This window comes from Vitis vinifera, chromosome 2, assembly GCF_030704535.1.
Source record: "Vitis vinifera cultivar Pinot Noir 40024 chromosome 2, ASM3070453v1".
NCBI lineage: Eukaryota > Viridiplantae > Streptophyta > Magnoliopsida > Vitales > Vitaceae > Vitis > Vitis vinifera.
The window spans coordinates 13174664-13192489 of NC_081806.1; the positions used below are offsets into that span (position 1 = coordinate 13174664).

Genomic DNA, 17826 nt, shown 5'->3' on the forward strand with positions numbered 1-17826 from the left:
CAGTGGAAACACATCACGAAGACCTCTGGTAGCTTAGGGTCCTTTTAACTGTGCGCTATCTGAAGTTCCAATCATCATCGAATGAGGTCTCATCAGAGCTTCATTTGAAAATTTTGTATCACTGGTTGCATGGCTGCACATTACACGTGTCCTGTCCTTATGAAATTTTCAATCCGCCAGCTTGCAAGGCAATTTTCTGTATGGCTATATGCCACTGTACCTGAGCTAGAATATTATTTCTGCTCTGTACATTCCAGAGCTCCCATTCTCACCACTTTCGGCATCCTAAGGTGATGGGCAAACAGATATTGAATGCCTAACAAAACTATTTGCAGCACTTCCCTCTCGTCTATTTTGTATCTGAAGGGGGTACTAACCAAATGAATTCTCCTAAGGATATTTGAAACAGCAGATAAGATGACAGGTTACTTCGCATCCTCTAAGGTTTTTCCCCTCATCTAGGGTTACGGCAAGCTGGCACTCCATGAGCTCATAATCCAGGATGAGGATCCCAAAATGCCTCGGCAATTTCTTCACAACAAACAGTTCTGATTCCTCACATGTGTTGATCACAGTACCCCTCCTATCAAGTGGACCTGAAGATGCTGAGCTTGTGTCGTCACCTCCATCATATTACATAGAGTTTCTGCTCCAATTTCATAATGAGCTTTCAATTTTCTTTCACATTATTCATCCACACAATATTTGTACGTCGAGTCCATGAGAAATGGGTCTATTATATCATTGCTCAGTCAGAAATGCCATGCATTCAAATATCAAAAGAATAGACTCAACTGTTGGATGACTTGAGCATGCTTGAGACTTGAAGTGATCAGCGACCAAGTGGCCATTTTTGTCAAAGCCAACTAGCGCACCAAGCATCTGGAGTTACATTTTGAAACAAAGGATTTCCTTGCCGCTGTGGTCTCGGTCAATGGAGGGGATGCTACTAATTGGTGATGCAGCTTTCCATTCTTGGTCAAGTAAAACAAATCCAACTGGAGACGGGATTTAGTCAATGTAGAGAAAGCTGCAAGAGACATGAGGTGCCTTCCCATAAACTCATAGGCCTCGCCATATTCAAACATTACTCCAACAGTTTTGAGCCCCTCCTTATAACAATTGATGCCATTTCCATAAAACCCTTGGTCAACCAAAGGAATATCAGCCATTACTGACTAGTCCTGCAAAAGAATTTCATCTGGTGAAGCAAGCAGGAAAGACTGTGATGGCGGCCTATATCCAAGACTGCCACTGAGGGAAATTCTGAGCCAGTTTCTCATCTTAATGGATACCGAGAACTAAGCTGGGAGACCTTGCTTATATTACGAGTTGTGAATCCAATCTAACAGTGAGAGCGCATTTTGCTTGGTGAGTGGTGCACATACAGCAGATAACCCAGCATTGGGAGGAGATATATTAGGTATATCAGAAGCTGCAGCATGGGTTTTGAGAAACGTCATTAAGGGCATCTCTGGTGTGAATAAAGTGAGAGGTTGAGAGATGAAATGGGTACGTTGGGTGTAGGGAAGGATGAAAGGAGGGATATGGTGAGTATAAGGTATGAGAAGAATGAAGGTGTGAGGGTATTTGGGTTCAATGGAGAGGGGAGGCTTTGGTGAGTGATCATGCAAGGCTTTGGCTCGTTATTGAAGGAACAAAAGGCGGGATGACTTTAGTGGTATCATGGATAGTTGAGGTGGAAGACTGGGGACAACCACTGCAGGGTATAGTAAATGGGTATGATGGTATTTAAAAGAGGGAAAAATGGAGGTGGCTAGACATAGGAATCTGAGCAAATGGGAAATGAGGCTAAATGTATAGGGAAAGAATGAGGGAGGTGGGTACGAGTGGACTGGCAAAAGGCTTTGGGTTCAACCCCATTGGATTGGGGTCTGGACATAGAAAATAGGTGTCGGCTCATAATATTAGGGACTGGCTGCACCGTATCAGAGGACTTTCTTTTGCGATGCATGGGTCTTCCTATTGTAGTATCGTTTTTTACTAGCTGTTGTGTTTACTGGAGGAAGAAACGTGACAAGCATTGACCCCACTGCAATGATTAGAATTTAATGGCATCTACAACTCATCATATTTTCGATGGACCTCTCGAGTTGCCTTCCGGTATCTTTCTGTTGGGCATAGAAACAGATGTAACATGCCTTCATTAAGATTTTCATCTCCGCTGTCATCCTCGACCTGAATCTCATCCAAGTGGGGATTTTTATGCTGACTATTATCCCGGGATCAGTGTGTTTGCTCTCTATAAAAGGGCTTAGGTTCTGCAGAAAGCTCCAAGAGAGCGGACACATTAGCAGATGGTAACTGATCAACCAAAGGCCATTCATCGTTAGAGGATCTACTGGCCTAGACACTGCTGAAAGGATTGAAATTAATGGTTTCGATATTGCTTTTGGAGGGACAATCCTCCTTCTCACATGTACAGATGCAAGAACCTTAGCCTTAGGATTTGGAAGGCGCTGAGCAGGAGACTTCTTGGCTACTGTTGATGCATGGATCTCTATCAAAGAGATTCAGTCATATAGAGGTCCATTGGCATGTGACAGTTGCAGCCGAGAACACCCCCAGCAGTTTGAGATACTATAAACGCACCAGCTTCTTCAACTATGGCTTTTCCCGGTATCAGAAATTTGGATTTCAACGGCAAGTGACACTTGATCCTCAATAACAACCCAAATGCTAAATAAATTCCAACGAAACCCAGTAACTTCAACAATCACCTCACGTACTTCAATCTCTATGAATTCCTTCCGTAAAACATGCTTTCTCATGCAATTCCAATGAGCATATTTGTTGAGGCGGCGTACAGTCTGAAACGAGAAGTGGCAAACATCGGGAAATCAGTCCCAAACATCACAACTTCAAGAGACATCACATGAAACAAAGACAGAGCCTTATCCATATAGCCATTCTGAATATACCCAGAAATCGTTCCCATTCAAGATCTATGTGCAAACCCAAACCACCTGGAGGAGCTTTATTCATCCTCAACACTCATGAGCTATGTCCTGTGATGACATTACCTGGTCCCTTTCAGATAGGGATGCACAACCTGATGTACAACAAGGTAGGACGCCAAGAACAGAGAATGGCAAAGCAAAACAGGGCACAAACCAATGAAATAAATAAACCAACCAGAGCCATGTTTCACGTTTAGATCAATGGGCTTGGCTGTAGGTGAGTGAGCTAGAATGTCTCAAGGAGATAAGAACAAAACAAAGCTACTATATGATGTATATCACAGACTAAAACAGAGCTGTTATTCTCAACTCACCCTAAGATAAAATCCATGAACCAAACAGGAACAATAAAAAAAAAAAATGAATGTATAATCAATCAATCCACAGTAATATATATATAAAAAAAGAACGAGACTATATACTCATAAAGAAAACGAAGGAACTGTGGTAGTCATACCTTTCTTTCCTCCTCTCTCAAGCTCTCTGTCCTCCCTGGACATCTTCCTTCTCCAACTAAATAAACTCCTCTGTAAGTCCTTCCTAAGCCAAACAGCCTGCTCCCTTCCTTAGCTGAAAGGATCTTCTCTCATTTCCCTAAAAAAAAACAATATCCTCTCCCCCCTCAGACGAATGGCCTCCTCCTCTGAAGCTCAAGGAATCTCCCTTGCAGCTAGCTTCATACTCAAGCTCAAGGAATACTCTCTAAAAACCCTCCAAACCGGCCACACCCCTCAATCCTTTTTTTTTTCTCCAGCTGTCTCTCCTTCAAAATATCTCTAATGGCTGAGCCCAAGACCACCTCCCTGCAGCTGCCAGCCTCCACTCCCCCCTCATGCAGCTGGCAACCTTCCCATAACAGAAGATACGCTCCCCTGATTCCAGAATGTTCTTCACTTTCCAGGTGTCTTCCTCTGATTGGTCCATCAATTCCACCATTTTGATCCCATGTTGACTAATCCGGGAGTGACACGTGGCCATGCAAGATGGTGACACTTGGCCACAGCTAGCTGCAAGAAAGGAAACGTGAGAAGAATGACAGCTCCCCAAAATGGGGGTCTACAACATCATTTCTTTCTTATTGCACAGGGTATACAACAATGATTGTGTAGGGATGAAAATTTTTTGAAAGTGACACAAATTTACCATCAAAGACAAAGCAATTCTACAACACAAACTGCTTAAAATACAATGGCATAAGTGAAGAGTTTTTTTACCATATCAATGATTCAATAAGACGACTTTCAATGATTTCTTAACCACAAACTGCCACATACATGATTTTCATAACTCAAACCTAGGTACAAAGTCAAGTACAAGAAATCAAGCCAATCTATGAGGAAAAAAAAAAGAAAAATAAATAAATAAAAGAAAATTTCGAACAACCCAAATACATCTAGTAAGATAAGAATGCAATTGAGTGAAGTAACGTAAAAGAGAAAAAAGAACATTATGAAAAGAGGATGACTCCTAGAACATTTGACCCACAACCCTATCATTAGTCTAGTTGGGATTGACGGGGCTTGAACCCGCAGCTTCTGCCTTGCAAAGGCATTGCACTGACCAATTGAACTACAATCCCGCATAAATAAGGTCACAACTGTCAATATAGGTAACCAAACAAGTTGTACAAATAACACTTAACAACTCAATCTTCATAATAACAAATACTTAAGTTTAATTTCATTATATTGAATGACATACAATTCTTTTGTAAAAGTACTTATAAATCAAGTATCTTCAAATCAAACAAAATATGCTCATATCCATGCGCCGGGAAAAAAATGATTCATATTAAAGCAGAAAAGTAAAAAAGAAATATCAGTTACTATTAGATGTCAATCCCATATCCCACATCATATTATTTCATGCAAAAACCAAAAGAATGATCAGCCCAAAACCATAATGAATCCAAAATCATGAAAACATGACTTGACATGGAACAAATAGTCTCTATTAAAAAAACCTAAGAATACAAGTAAATCTCAAGGCTATGCCCCACACTATAATGACAACAGTTACAAATTGAAGGGATTTGCACTATTACAAATTTAAGTGGTTTCCATAGTGCATCCAACTTATACTACTTAAGAAATAGCAAAAACCAATAGAATTATTAGCCCAAAACCATAATGAATTCAAAATCATGAAAATGCTATCATGACTTGGCATGGAACAAATAGTCCCTATTCAAAACCTACAAATATAAGTAAATTTCAAGGCTATAGCCCACACCATAACGACAACAGTTACAAATTGAAGGGATTTGCACTATTACAAATTTAAGTGGTTTCCATAATGCATCCAACTTATACTACTTAAGAAATAGCAGAAACCAATAGAATTATTAGCCCAAAACCATAATGAATTCAAAATCATGAAAATGCTATCATGACTTGGCATGGAACAAATAGTCCCTATTCAAAACAAATATAAGTAAATTTCAAGGTTATGGCCCACACCATAACGACAACAATTACAAATTGAAGGGATTTGCATTATTACAAATCGAAGCGATATCCATAGTGCATCCAACTTATACTACTTAATAAGAAATTGCAGAAACCAAAAGAATTATCAGCCCAAAACCATAATGAATTCAAAATCATCAAAATGCTTCCATGACTTGGCATGGAACAAATAGTCCCTATGCATATATAGTGTCAAGAGCCTCTTCCCCAAATTGATATAGGATATCACAACATCTCTCTAGCTTGGTTTTCCATTTTAGTTAATGGAACTAAAAATGTTGGTGGTTACAGAATTTACCAATGGCTAAATCTTTTGTTGAGATTGTTTTCCTCCACCTGCCTCTTACCATATTAAATGATAAATTCCTGTAATGGTGACGCATCTTGGAAGTCTGGTGAACATTCCTGCTCGTAGAGTAACATGAAAGAGGACTATAGTTTGAGGTTCTAGATTCATGGGATGGTGGCCATGGATTTCTTGATAAGTAAAAAATCACCACACGAATCTCTGTAGGCTAATTGCTTGGTGTGTGGCATTTTGAAGGACATACTGAGATAGGTGATGACAACTTCCAAGGGTTCATGGGATTATGAGAACTACATTGTTTTTCTGGCTTATCATTTTAACTAACAGAATTAGCTCTCTTGCGCCATGAACTTAAGATGATTAAATGGAAGGTGGTTCCTTATTGTCCAATTTATAAAATGAGTGAGATTTATCATTTAAATGGGGGCATGATCTCAACCTCCATTACAATATATGGAATGATTTATCATTCAAATGAAAAAATACCGAGACGCATCATAGGTGCTTGAGTACGCATAATTAATTTTCTAAAAAAATGAAAAATCTAAAGAAATTATAATTCCTCATGGAAACCATTCTCAAGACCACTTCTTTGAAGGGAAATACTAGCGACCTATAATCAAACACTTGAATTTTGGCTAAGTCAAGTTGCCCCACAAGCTAGTCTGCATGTCGTCTGCTATCTACTTGAGTGGCAACCAAGCCTTCACATGATCTCTCATCAAACCTTGGTCCATCAACTTGCATGCTGAATAGGCACTCGTGGGTGCAAAGCGTCATCCAATGCAGCCTTGGTACCACATCATCCAAGTCAAGATGCTAACACACAACCCTATCCCTACCCCCCTAATCCAATCCAAAGGAAAGGGGAAAAAGAAGAAGTAGCAAGCTACTCCCATGCGCACCCCTCCTTTGCGCTTCCAAGAGCTCAAATCATAGACCATTGCTCCAATTAATTCGATACTCCTTTCCATAACCCTATCCCTCCAACCCAGAGGAAGGGAGGAAAGAAGCAGCCACTGACTGCTTCCATACCCTATTCAATACAAATCGTCCTGCATAAATTAAGCTCGGCCACAAATTTTTTATTGCCTAACAAGAGGAATGTGTAGCCATGGAAATAGAAAAAGAATTATACACGTATGTACACATATAATACATGGGTGCACACAATAAATGTAATGCATGTCAAGTGTAACTACAAAATGAAAGAAGAATATATTGATGTGTTAGCTAAACTTCTATTGTGGCATTTCACAAAAGCAAAATTTCCACCATTGCATTTCATAAAATGCAAAATTTCCACTGTTGTAGTTCATAGAAGCAAAATTTTGATTGTTGCATTTCATAAAAAAAACACATTACTTCTTCATGTTGTTACCTGGATCTGAGGGCCTTTTTCCTAGCAGGGGATTTCTTGTCATTAGGGGATTTTTTGTTGTGACCAGCAGAGTTGGATGGCAGAGAATTGGTTGTAGCATTAAAAGATTTTGTTTCCATTGTCAACATCTTCAAAGATATTTTTCAAAGGTAATCAGACTGAATTAGAAGTAAAAATAAAAATATATCAATTCATCAAATTATTAATAACAAAGTAAGATAAGATAATATCAAGTTTTGCACTTTAATCTTTTACACTAAGGATAGATACAAAAAATGTTCATAGGTCTTGAGGAATGGTTGAGTAAATACTAGCATGATGGATATACCTGGCTTGTGGCAGTAGAATAAATCTTTTCCTCAAACCTTTCAACAATTTTCCTTAGCTCATTAAGTCCCTCTGGTCCAGAAATAGGAAGATGTCTCTTCAATGTGTCCATGCTAGACATAAAAAAAGGTTAAATTGTAATGGGTTATTCTTATGCAATCATTGGCTCAAAAAAAAAAAATCTTAAATAGGAAATCATGTTAGTTGTGCATTGACCATGTCACAATTTCCAACCAGAAAACAATAGTGCATGAAACAAGAATTTAGAGTAAATAAAAAAAAAATTAAGGAAAGGAACTAACATCCCCATAATAAGAGGAGGTTTGAAGTAAATAGAAAAAATTTATTAAGGAAAGGAACTAACATCCCATAATAAGAGGGGGTTTGGGGGTAAGACAACTAGAAAGCTTGTATATTTATAGGATTCCATGCTTACATCCCTTCCTTGAACAAGTCAAACACAAAAGATTGTCTCTTGCAATTTACTGCACATTCTAATACCTTTTTTCTAGTTCCTGTTTTTTAATGATAATATTTGAACTTCCTCATGTATTGATTTTGGTGGCAATATAAATCTCAAGAGATAAAAGGCCATTAGTCTGAAGATAGAGGGGTAAAGAAAAGAGGCATAACTCATTGATAGACATAGAATTACTGACCCCTAGATCAGCCATTTATCCCCATTCTTAATAATAATAAAGTCAGGGTGTGTATATTATCATTTGAGGGCCAATTTAATCTCACAAAAGTATTTTGACACAGAAAAACCACCCAACAAATTCAATAAGAGGGGGGGATGAATTACAAGAGGAAAGGATCCCTTCGCAAAAGGGACAGAGAAAAAAGAGCTTCCAACTATGGAGTCAAAAGATAAAAATATAGTTTAGACCCAAAGGAGCTGGTAATTTCCATCAACATACAGTCTCCCAATATAGCTTTGGCCCATATTGTAAAATATTTGTCTTTCCTACTTTTTCTACCTTCATATGTAAAAATAAAAATGTAGAAAAAAAAAAAAGGCACAATTTGCCTTAATGATTAAAGGTCAAGGGTAAAGGGAAGGAACAAGAAGAGGAAGCCCCTTACATGGTAGCCCACAATACAAGTTCTTACTGTAGAAAGGTAATGATACTTGACATAATCCACTACTCCAACCATTTAGGGACAACAAATTTGCCATAAAAGAAAAAGAAAGAGGAAAAGAAATGCATGTTAGAGTTACAAAAATCTCAATTCTGTCATCTCTACTATATATGTGGGGATTGGTCCTGAGATATTACAACCCCTCAACATCCTGCAACATAAACTAAGTCCATGTAAGTACTAGTGCTAGAGAGTGTGAATTACTTTGCTTTAGAGCATTTTTTTAATCATAAATACCACTTAAAACCTGTACATTCTCTTCATGCTTCTTAGGGGTGGAAAAGTGGAACCCTCTCCATTTAAGTCACTAATTCTTCTGCATAGAATCCCATGAAGAAAAAAAATGGCAAAATGCTACTCTTGTCAGTAATATACTGCATTTACACAACTCTCTTAGATTAATTTTTTCAGAAAGTGGAAGAAAGATGATTAATTCCAAATCATTGTATTAGCTTTTACCAGTGTCTTGATGCAACAGTATGGCCATTGTTACTCTAATGAATGAAGGAAAACATCCACCAAGGAAAATGAATTCCTTTATAAAATTTGAGTTTCTTCTGTACTCATCGTGCCTTTCAACTGGGATTGATATGAATTAAGGAAAAAAGAAAAATCAAACACCCTTGGTTGTTGGAAAAAAATATTAATCTTTATAAGAAGAAAGACATTTATATTTTGATCAACAATATAATTAAATCCCACCCTTCCATATGCTCTACATCCATTCTATTAGAATGTGGTATTTGCAGAATAATAATTCCTTTGCCTTTCCCAGCAAAGAAAATCAACTAGAGAAGACAGAATCATAGATTCGGCTGTAGTGCATCAACTGAATGTGGCTCATGACAACCCAAAAGATGATATTTTTGTGTAACTAATCAAAAGGGAAAGCAGAAACTTTATTGGCATGCAGAGTAACATGATAGAGCCAATTAGAGAAGCTCTCATTTTTTATTGGACTGAGGAAGTGTTAGAATCCAGGTTTATTGTCCTGATTTTTTTCCAGGTGACTTAGGTCAAGCATGCTTCAAGTATGAAGATAGGTGGGCAACTATCTCAGCAAGATCATGGACAGAATGACCTTTAGCCTTGTTCTCAAACAGAGAAAGGAAAAAAAACAGAAAATTAAGACAATCCCAATAATGATGTATTAGTTAAATTACAGTTCTGTAAGATTAGGTACAACTTATAGATTTCCTTTTGTATATTTATACCCAAAGTTAAAAAGTAAATAACCTACATTTCATGATAACAACAAAAATAAAAATAGAAGTATCTATTTTAAAAAAACAAAAAGAAATTGAGCAGAGTGTATCAATATGTTACTAGTGCCTTATTTTTCTAGTACATGATGAAGCATGTATAACCTGCAGCCAATTTTCTGAAAGCAACCTGCAGCCTTATTTTCTACCACTTTCTATACAATATATTTAGCTAAAGATCAAGAATCAAATGTCAGTTGTATTATAGCCTCGAATTATGTGGGTTAGGCTTTTTTTAACAATGGAAAATCATGATTTTCGGAGGCATGTTTCTACCAGTGATAGACCAATGTTGAGCTAAAATGACCACTGAACTTAAAAATAGTTTTTTTTTTCTTGCATTGCGCTATCCTCCTTTTGCTTCGGTTAGATGGGTATTCATTTAGAGTGGACAACCAGGCAATTGCCTCCATTGAGACTTCCTACAACTCCAAAAGTATTTCCAACTTCTTCCTTAGTAAGCTATTAGTAGAAATGGCAGATATAAATAGATTGAGAGAGAGAGAGAGAGAGAGAGAGAGAGCATCACATACCCGGCCCTAGAACTCAGTTTACTAAACTGCTCCAAGATAGACAAGAGGCATGTGTGTCTTAAGGAAATAGCATGGAAGGCTTCTGAAAGCTCATGCATTCTTGAAACATTTTCCAGTGATATATCCTTGAAAATAAAAATAAAAGAGTCACCAGGTGTCCACAATCTGATTCAAAGCAGTAAAGGAATTCATATCCAAAAAATCGAGCTCCTTAACTCACATGGGCAATGGTACACTCACAGGGACGCTTTATCCCTGCAAGAGATACCGATCAGTAGCTATGAGGAGATCTTGTGCAATATCCAATATAATTTCTACAGATCCAGTGTATAAAAATCTGTACAAAAATAGAATGTCAATAAATAAGAAAAGCTCAAGTCAATTTGGAGATGGAGCAGTGATGCAGACAAGATTTAATTTCCATCTGAGTTGTCCAAGGCCTACTCTGGTTCTTGGTGTTAAACCTCATTCAGATAGATCAGGAATCATTGTCCTTCTGCAAGATAAAGCTAGAAGTAGAACGTCTTCAAGTTTTCAAAGATGATAAATTGTTTAGGATGTTGACTAGTTAGAATTGAAAAGGAGAATAATGGAATCAAGGTGTAATTTTTTCTTCTCTCTAATGCAATAAGACAACAATAGACAATGCTAAACAAGTTAAAATCTTATTTATTCAAAGCAAGTCTTCAAGGGGCATATTGTTTCAAAAGAAAAAGAAAAAATTTAATGACATTAATCAGAAATCTTCCAGAGTCAAAAGCCCCCAAATGATGTGACAATCATATTCAAGTGTATTGATATTTACCCACCTCACCAACATTGCTCATGGCAAAGAAAAGTGTCCCTGCAACAAGGAGTGTATCACCAATTAGAGGTTTCAAACCTTCTAAGAGACAAATACAAGTTTGTGTGATAGTTGATACTGTACTAATAAATAATAATGTAAAATTTTCAGTAATGAATTAGAAAATGCCTCAATGACAAAACAAAGCTCTAGTTCTAGAATTTTCAGGTGGATTAAGTCATACTCTATTTTGCTGAATTTCATGATAGTTATGGACTAATTCTTGGAAGATTTTTTGGCACCATAAAAATATGTCGCACATAACAGTCTATGCATGATTTAGACCTTTAAGTTCAAAAGAGAGAAGTGATCATGGTGATACTGTTTTTGTCCAAAGCCTAGATTCAGAAACTTCCATTTTCAAGGTTATCTTTCACTAAAAATTGCTACTTATCTGTTTCTGTTCATTTATTCATGAAAAAAATCATTATAATAATTGAATTCATGAATGGTAGGATGAGAAGGGAGAGGATTTTTACCTTGGCTTTGATAGGGTTTTCTATCATGGATTTGAGCAAGTTGATGTCTATAAATTTCTAGCCCAGCCTTTTTTTTTTTTTTTTTTTGATAGGTAAAAAAAGTTCATGGTAAATCAAAATACCAAAGAACACGATGAAACTTCAAAAATTCAAAACCTAGAACTTTCTTACAGGTAGTTTTATTTGACTTAAAAAGATTAAAAAACTATCTGTTTTTTTAATTACAATTTCTGCACAACTAAACAGCACATTAACAAACGAATGGACTAAAAAAAACAGATCTACAATAACCATGAAAGAATCATCATCAAAAACTAATTCCCCAAAACAAAGAATCAGACCCGTGGAGAGAATAAATTAAAAATTAAAAATTAAAAACCAAAAAAGAACAAATCATAAAAAATAAAAACAAAAGGACTCGGATCCAATTTTCTAAGAACCCTATTATTATTCTTGGTTTAAACCAAAACCTACGAATTTCATCACAATCATCAAGAACCCGGATTCATAACTCACCTGTAGGGGGGCGAAAGTCTACCGATCCCGGCGAGCAAACTCCCAAGAACCTGATGCGAGTCCCTCTATCTTGCAGCTAACCTAAAGACTCAGACCTCTCGTGCTTCTTCCGTGAGAGAATAAATTCAAAATTAAAAACCAAAAAGGAACAAATCATAAAAAACAAAAGGGCTCGGAGACCAAATTTTCCAAGAACCCGACTATTTTTCTTGGTATAAAGCAAAACCGACATCATCAAGAACCCGGTGGGATTCAACTCACCTGTAGGACGGCGCAAGTCTGCCGATTCCGGCGAGCAAACTCCCAAGAACCCTGATGCGAGTCCTCTATCTTGCAGCAAACTTAAAGACTCCGACCTCTCGTGCTTCCTCTCCTCTCCTTGAAGAAGTCCTTCCGATCCCAAGGCAGTGGTTTTGACAGCATGAAAACCCAGTCAATCGCAAGGGCAGCCCCGCCCCTAGCTTAATCAGCCAACCACACAACCCTGACCCAAATCTAAGGTTTCCAAAATCCCACAACCACAAAACCACTACGCAATAAGTTGATTCTCCGAGCTTCCACACCGAGATCGAACCAAATCACACCGTGCCCTAGCCTCTCGGCCAATAAAACTCAAAAGTCCTCCGCCTTTCACTTCCCCTTCTTTCCGCCGCGCCCTAGATTCCACTTCGGAGGGACGCCACCATAGATGAGACACAAAAGCCTCGTCTTCCTACCTCCAGTTTCTTTCACTTTCTAAGCTAGCAGGGGAAAAAATTTGTTAGGAACGAGAAGGTGAGATCGTGACGACAATAACGTGCATAAAAGAGAAGAGGAGAAGAAAAAGAGGTGAGAGAGAGGAAAGTCTCGAGACTAAAGAATGAGTATGGTATATCTATATCAGATCATCGGCTTCACTTAACCAGAATTTATATAATATTTTCATGTCCCAATAATTAATTTCATTTGTCCTAGTTTATTTATTTTCAAGGTCTATTTAGCCATGTTTTTTTAAACTTGAACACAAGGTAATTTTTAATTTAAAGATCGTTCTAAATTAATGAGAAAAAAATTCATAACTACAAGTCCGTTTGACAATAATTCTAATAAAAGTGTTTTTTTAAAAGTGTTTTGTTTTTATGAAAAACAGTTTTATGAGAATCGGAAAAAATAATTCTAATAATGTTTTTGATAATATGTTATATAAGTATAAAAACACTTTTAACATTAATAAATTACCAAAAATGATATATAATTTTAGTTACAAAAAGAAAATAGTATGATAAACAAAAAACTTTTCAAAAGAATATATATATATATATATTGTTAAAAAAAACTAAAAATAAATTTTTTATTTAAATAAAATTTTGAAAAAAGTTTACAAAAGGAATTGGATTAATAAATAAATATTAATCATGATATAACAAATTATTTGATTATATATTAGTTTAAAATTAATAATTTTTTATCACTATAATAAAATTTTAAAAAATATTTTTAAAAAACATCTAAATCACTAAAAAAAGAACATTTAATAAAAGATAATTTTGAAAATAAAATAATATATGATTACCTATTAATTTCTCAAAAAAAACTTTTCTAATTAAAATTAATAATTTTTTATCATTATAATTAAATTTTAAAAAATATTTACAAAAAAACATCTAAATCAATAAATAAAAATTAAACATTGAATAAAAGATAATTTTCAAATAAAACAATACATGTGTAGACCCTCCGAACAATAGCATTCTTTGGGGTGATATTGTTTTTATTGATTTATGCTTCTGACGACCCGAAAATCAGGCTAGTGGTGGCGGCAAGATGGGACATAAGGCTGAGAGAGAGGTGACAGAAGAGGAGCTGTCTGGAACTTGAGAAAAGGAGGAGAGCGGGAAATTTTTCTAGGGGTTGGGAGAGAGTTTCGAAAAACAAGAAAAGGGGGGGCTTTTTTGAAGGAGGGAGGACGAGAGCAAAAGAGAAGGAGGGGTCTGAAGAGGAGAAACGGGAGAGAGCTAGCCGGAGATAGGAGGAAACCCGCCGGCGAGACATCTTGAAGGAGGTTGTCACAGGTATCATTTCCATATGTTGTTGATGCTTTCTTGTTCATGCCATTCAGTCGTTTTTTTTAGGGTATTGTGAGATCCTATTCTGGTGTCTGAATGTGAGCATAGGAGGGGTTTTAACATCTGAGTTTGATCACACTTATTTTATGCTTGATTTCTATATCTTCTCAACTCTGTTTTGGAGATTTCATACGTAGTATTTATAGTCATTCCACCATACCCATCATCAATACTTTGCCATCTTCACTTCCTCCGCTCACCACCCTCCATCATCCATTCCCCACAGCCTGGCTTTCCTTTCTCACCCAGCGCATAAGAAGCATGCATGTATGGCCGCCTTCACTTCCCCGCACCCATCTTCAAACCCATGCTCCAATATTCGTCAAGCTCATCCCCCCATGCTTGCATGGCCACACGAAGTTGCCATCACTCCATCCCAACCCTGCAACATCCACGTGAATACCCATTTTTTCCATATCTATCTCCATGAAAATCCTGCTCCTCACCACCTCTCAATGCCAAGGTTCCGGTCGCCCCACGTGCACCCAGCGTCAGCCTCGTCGTCCACCAACGTCGGGTTCAATTCCTCCACGCAACTCGCCTGCTATGGGAGCTTCGCGGCAGCGACGTCGAGGATGCTGTCAGCAAATGAGCTCTCCCTCAATGGCCAGATTCCGACCGACAAAGCTCTCCACGCTCCCACGAAGGCTACAGTAGCAAGCTCTCCGCCGACGCCAGGCCGCTACAATTGGGCATGTCCGAGGTGGCGCGGGAGGTTGACAGCTTGGACCAACTCCGAGGACCTCCGGCGACGCCTCTCTCACCTCCGCTTTCTCCTTCATAGTCTTCCTGAGGTGAAGAAGAAGAGCACGTGGCTGAAGGGCCCAAAGAGAAAATGAGTATGGATTTGGATTTTAGTGGGTTGGGCCTAAAAGAGAAGCCCAAGCCATTGACACCTTTGGACTTGGGCTTGGATTGGGGCACTAGGCCCAAGTTGGTGATGGATTATTGTATTAGGTCTGCCCAATGAAGACATTGGACTTGGGCTTGAGTTGGAGCCCAGGCCCAGTTTGTGTGGATGATAGGCTCCATGCCAATCCTTCAAAAGGAAAAAATCCTAAGTTTAATTTAAAACTTCAAAATATTTGTTTAAATCATATTTTTATAAATCACACGATTATCCCTTATTTATTATTTATTCAAAGTCTAATCTATAAATCAAAATCACATGTTTTAATTTAATTCTTCAAATGCTCTTTTAAATCTCATATTTATCAACTAGAATTATTATCTTATATTCTCCTATTTTACTTATACCAATCCTTCAAAAATCTCATGCTTTAATTTAATTCTTCAAATACTTGTTTAAATCTCATTTTCATAAAATCAAATCATCATCCCGTATTATTAGTTATTCGAATTCTAATCCATTAAGAAAATCTCATGTCATAATTTAATTCTTCAAATGCTCTTTTAAATCTCATATTTATCAACTAGAATTATATCTTATATTCTCCTATTTTATTTATACCAATCCTTCAAAAATCTCATGCTTTAATTTAATTCTTCAAATATTTGTTTAAATCTCATTTTCATAAATCAAATCATCATCCCGTATTATTAGTTGTTCGAATTCTAAATCCATTAAGAAAATCCCATGTCCTACTTTAATTCTTTAAATGCTCGTTTAAACCTTATGTTCATCAATGAGAATTATTACCCTATACATTCACCTATTTTATTTATACCAATCCTTCAAGAATCCCATGTTTTTAATTTAATTCTTCAAATACTTGCTTAAATCACTTTTTCATAAATCGAATTATTATCCCATGTTTATTTAGTTATTGAAAATCTAATCCTTAAAAAAAAAAATCCCCTGTCTTAATTTAGTTTCTCAATAATTCGTTTAAATCTTATTTTCATCAATTAGGATTATTATCTCATATCCGTCTATTTATTTAAAACCTAGTTCTTCCAAAAATCTCTTATCTTAACTCAATTTTTCAAATCCTAAAAATTCTACAGTTCGTCTAAATTTTATCCTTGTCAATTAGAATCATTATTCTATTCAAAGTCCAATCTTCCGAAAACCTCATGCCTTAATTAAAACTTCAATCCCAAAAATTCTACTATCCATCTTTATTCGCCTAAATACTATTATCGTTAATTAGTATTATAATCTCATACCTACCTATTTATTCAAAATCATATCCTTTAAAAACCCAACGCCCTAACTCAAATTTTCAATTAGAAAAATTCTACTATTCCTTTTTTTTATTCATTTAAACATTATTTTTGCTAATAAGTATCACTATTCCATATTTATTTATTTATTTATTTCAATCATTAAAACTTCAAAACCGGATTTCCAAATTTAACATTTAGACTGAGAAATTCCACCATTCACTTTTATTCATTTAAATATCATCTTTGTTATCATTATTATAAATTCCACGTTTACTTATTTCTTTCTTCCAAAAATTCCAATAACTGGAGTTCAATTATTCAAAGATCCGACTTTCAAACTTAATTTTCAAAATCCCACTATTCACTTTCATCCGTTCAAATATCACTTTCGTCAAAATCCGATTTTCCAATTTAATTTTCAATCTCACAAATCTCACTATTCACTATTCATCCGTCCAAATATCGTTTTGATTAACTAATAACGTTATCCCATACTTACCCATTTATTTCTCTTAAAAATCTCAATCATTAAAGTCTAATTCTTCAAAATTCCGATTTCTAAATTTAACTATCTAAAATTCCAAGTGTCCTATCTCCGAACCTAATTTTCAGTTTCCCATGCTCCAATTCCTGTATTTATCCCACTACTTATTATTATCATATCATTATCATCTTATTCGTTATTTCTATAAAGTCCGCCTTCAAATGATTTTCGAGATTTCCAATTTTTACACATCAACTTTCATAATTTTTATTTCTCAAATAACTTACGATTCTGATCTCTTTCAAAATTCAACTCCCAAAGTCTCAATTTTCGCAACTTAATCTTTCTTTAAAATCCCGAACCCTCAAATCGTTTTCAAAATTCCAACCTCTTTCAAATTCATTTTCTAAAAATTCTCATTCTCACATTCAATCTCTAAAAGTCTAATCTCCAAATAAACTTTAAAGCTCCAATTTTCTAGTGATCTTCGAGATTCCAATTTTTCAATTAAATTTCAAAAATCTAATTTTCTCCTGAATAGTTTTAATTCCATTCTGGTCTTCAAAACAATCTTCTGCTCCTCTGTTTAAAAATGTTTTGAAATAAGCAAAGAATCAAATTTTGTAATTCTGAATAATGGAATTTACGGATTTGGTCCATGCAAGATCAATCGGGCTTTGGTGGGGGCCCCACATATGTGATTTTATGACTGACTGATTGATTGATTGATTTATTTATTTTGTTTGATTTATTCTGTTCCTTGACATGCGCATGATTTTATCTATTCGTAATTCACTAAATCCTATTTCATGATAGCGCATTCGTGACTGGAGGACCTGGTACGTATCCATTCATATTTTGTTCAT

The 17826-nt window shown here is 36.1% G+C and overlaps 1 protein-coding gene across 10 annotated transcripts in view; it reads right to left on the bottom strand.

The window, feature by feature from the left end:
* Nucleotides 1-13117, bottom strand: part of LOC104882198 (ARM REPEAT PROTEIN INTERACTING WITH ABF2) — a 39809-nt gene extending 26692 nt beyond the window's left edge. Inside the window, exons 1-8 of one of the 10 annotated variants that reach the window (XR_009464949.1) lie at nt 12503-13117; nt 12242-12347; nt 11212-11246; nt 10623-10739; nt 10403-10527; nt 7466-7577; nt 7138-7295; nt 3439-3988 (exon numbers count right to left, since the gene is read on the bottom strand). Coding sequence is in view for 4 of the 10 variants with exons in the window: in XM_059734648.1 (XP_059590631.1) it covers nt 6735-6792; nt 7138-7265; nt 7466-7577; nt 10403-10527; nt 10623-10657; nt 11217-11229 (471 nt within the window). In the remaining 6 variants the exon portion in view is untranslated. The other 9 variants (XR_009464951.1, XM_059734648.1, XM_059734643.1 and 6 more) reach the window with 9 other exon arrangements.
* Between the last annotated feature and the right edge of the window lie 4709 nt (nt 13118-17826).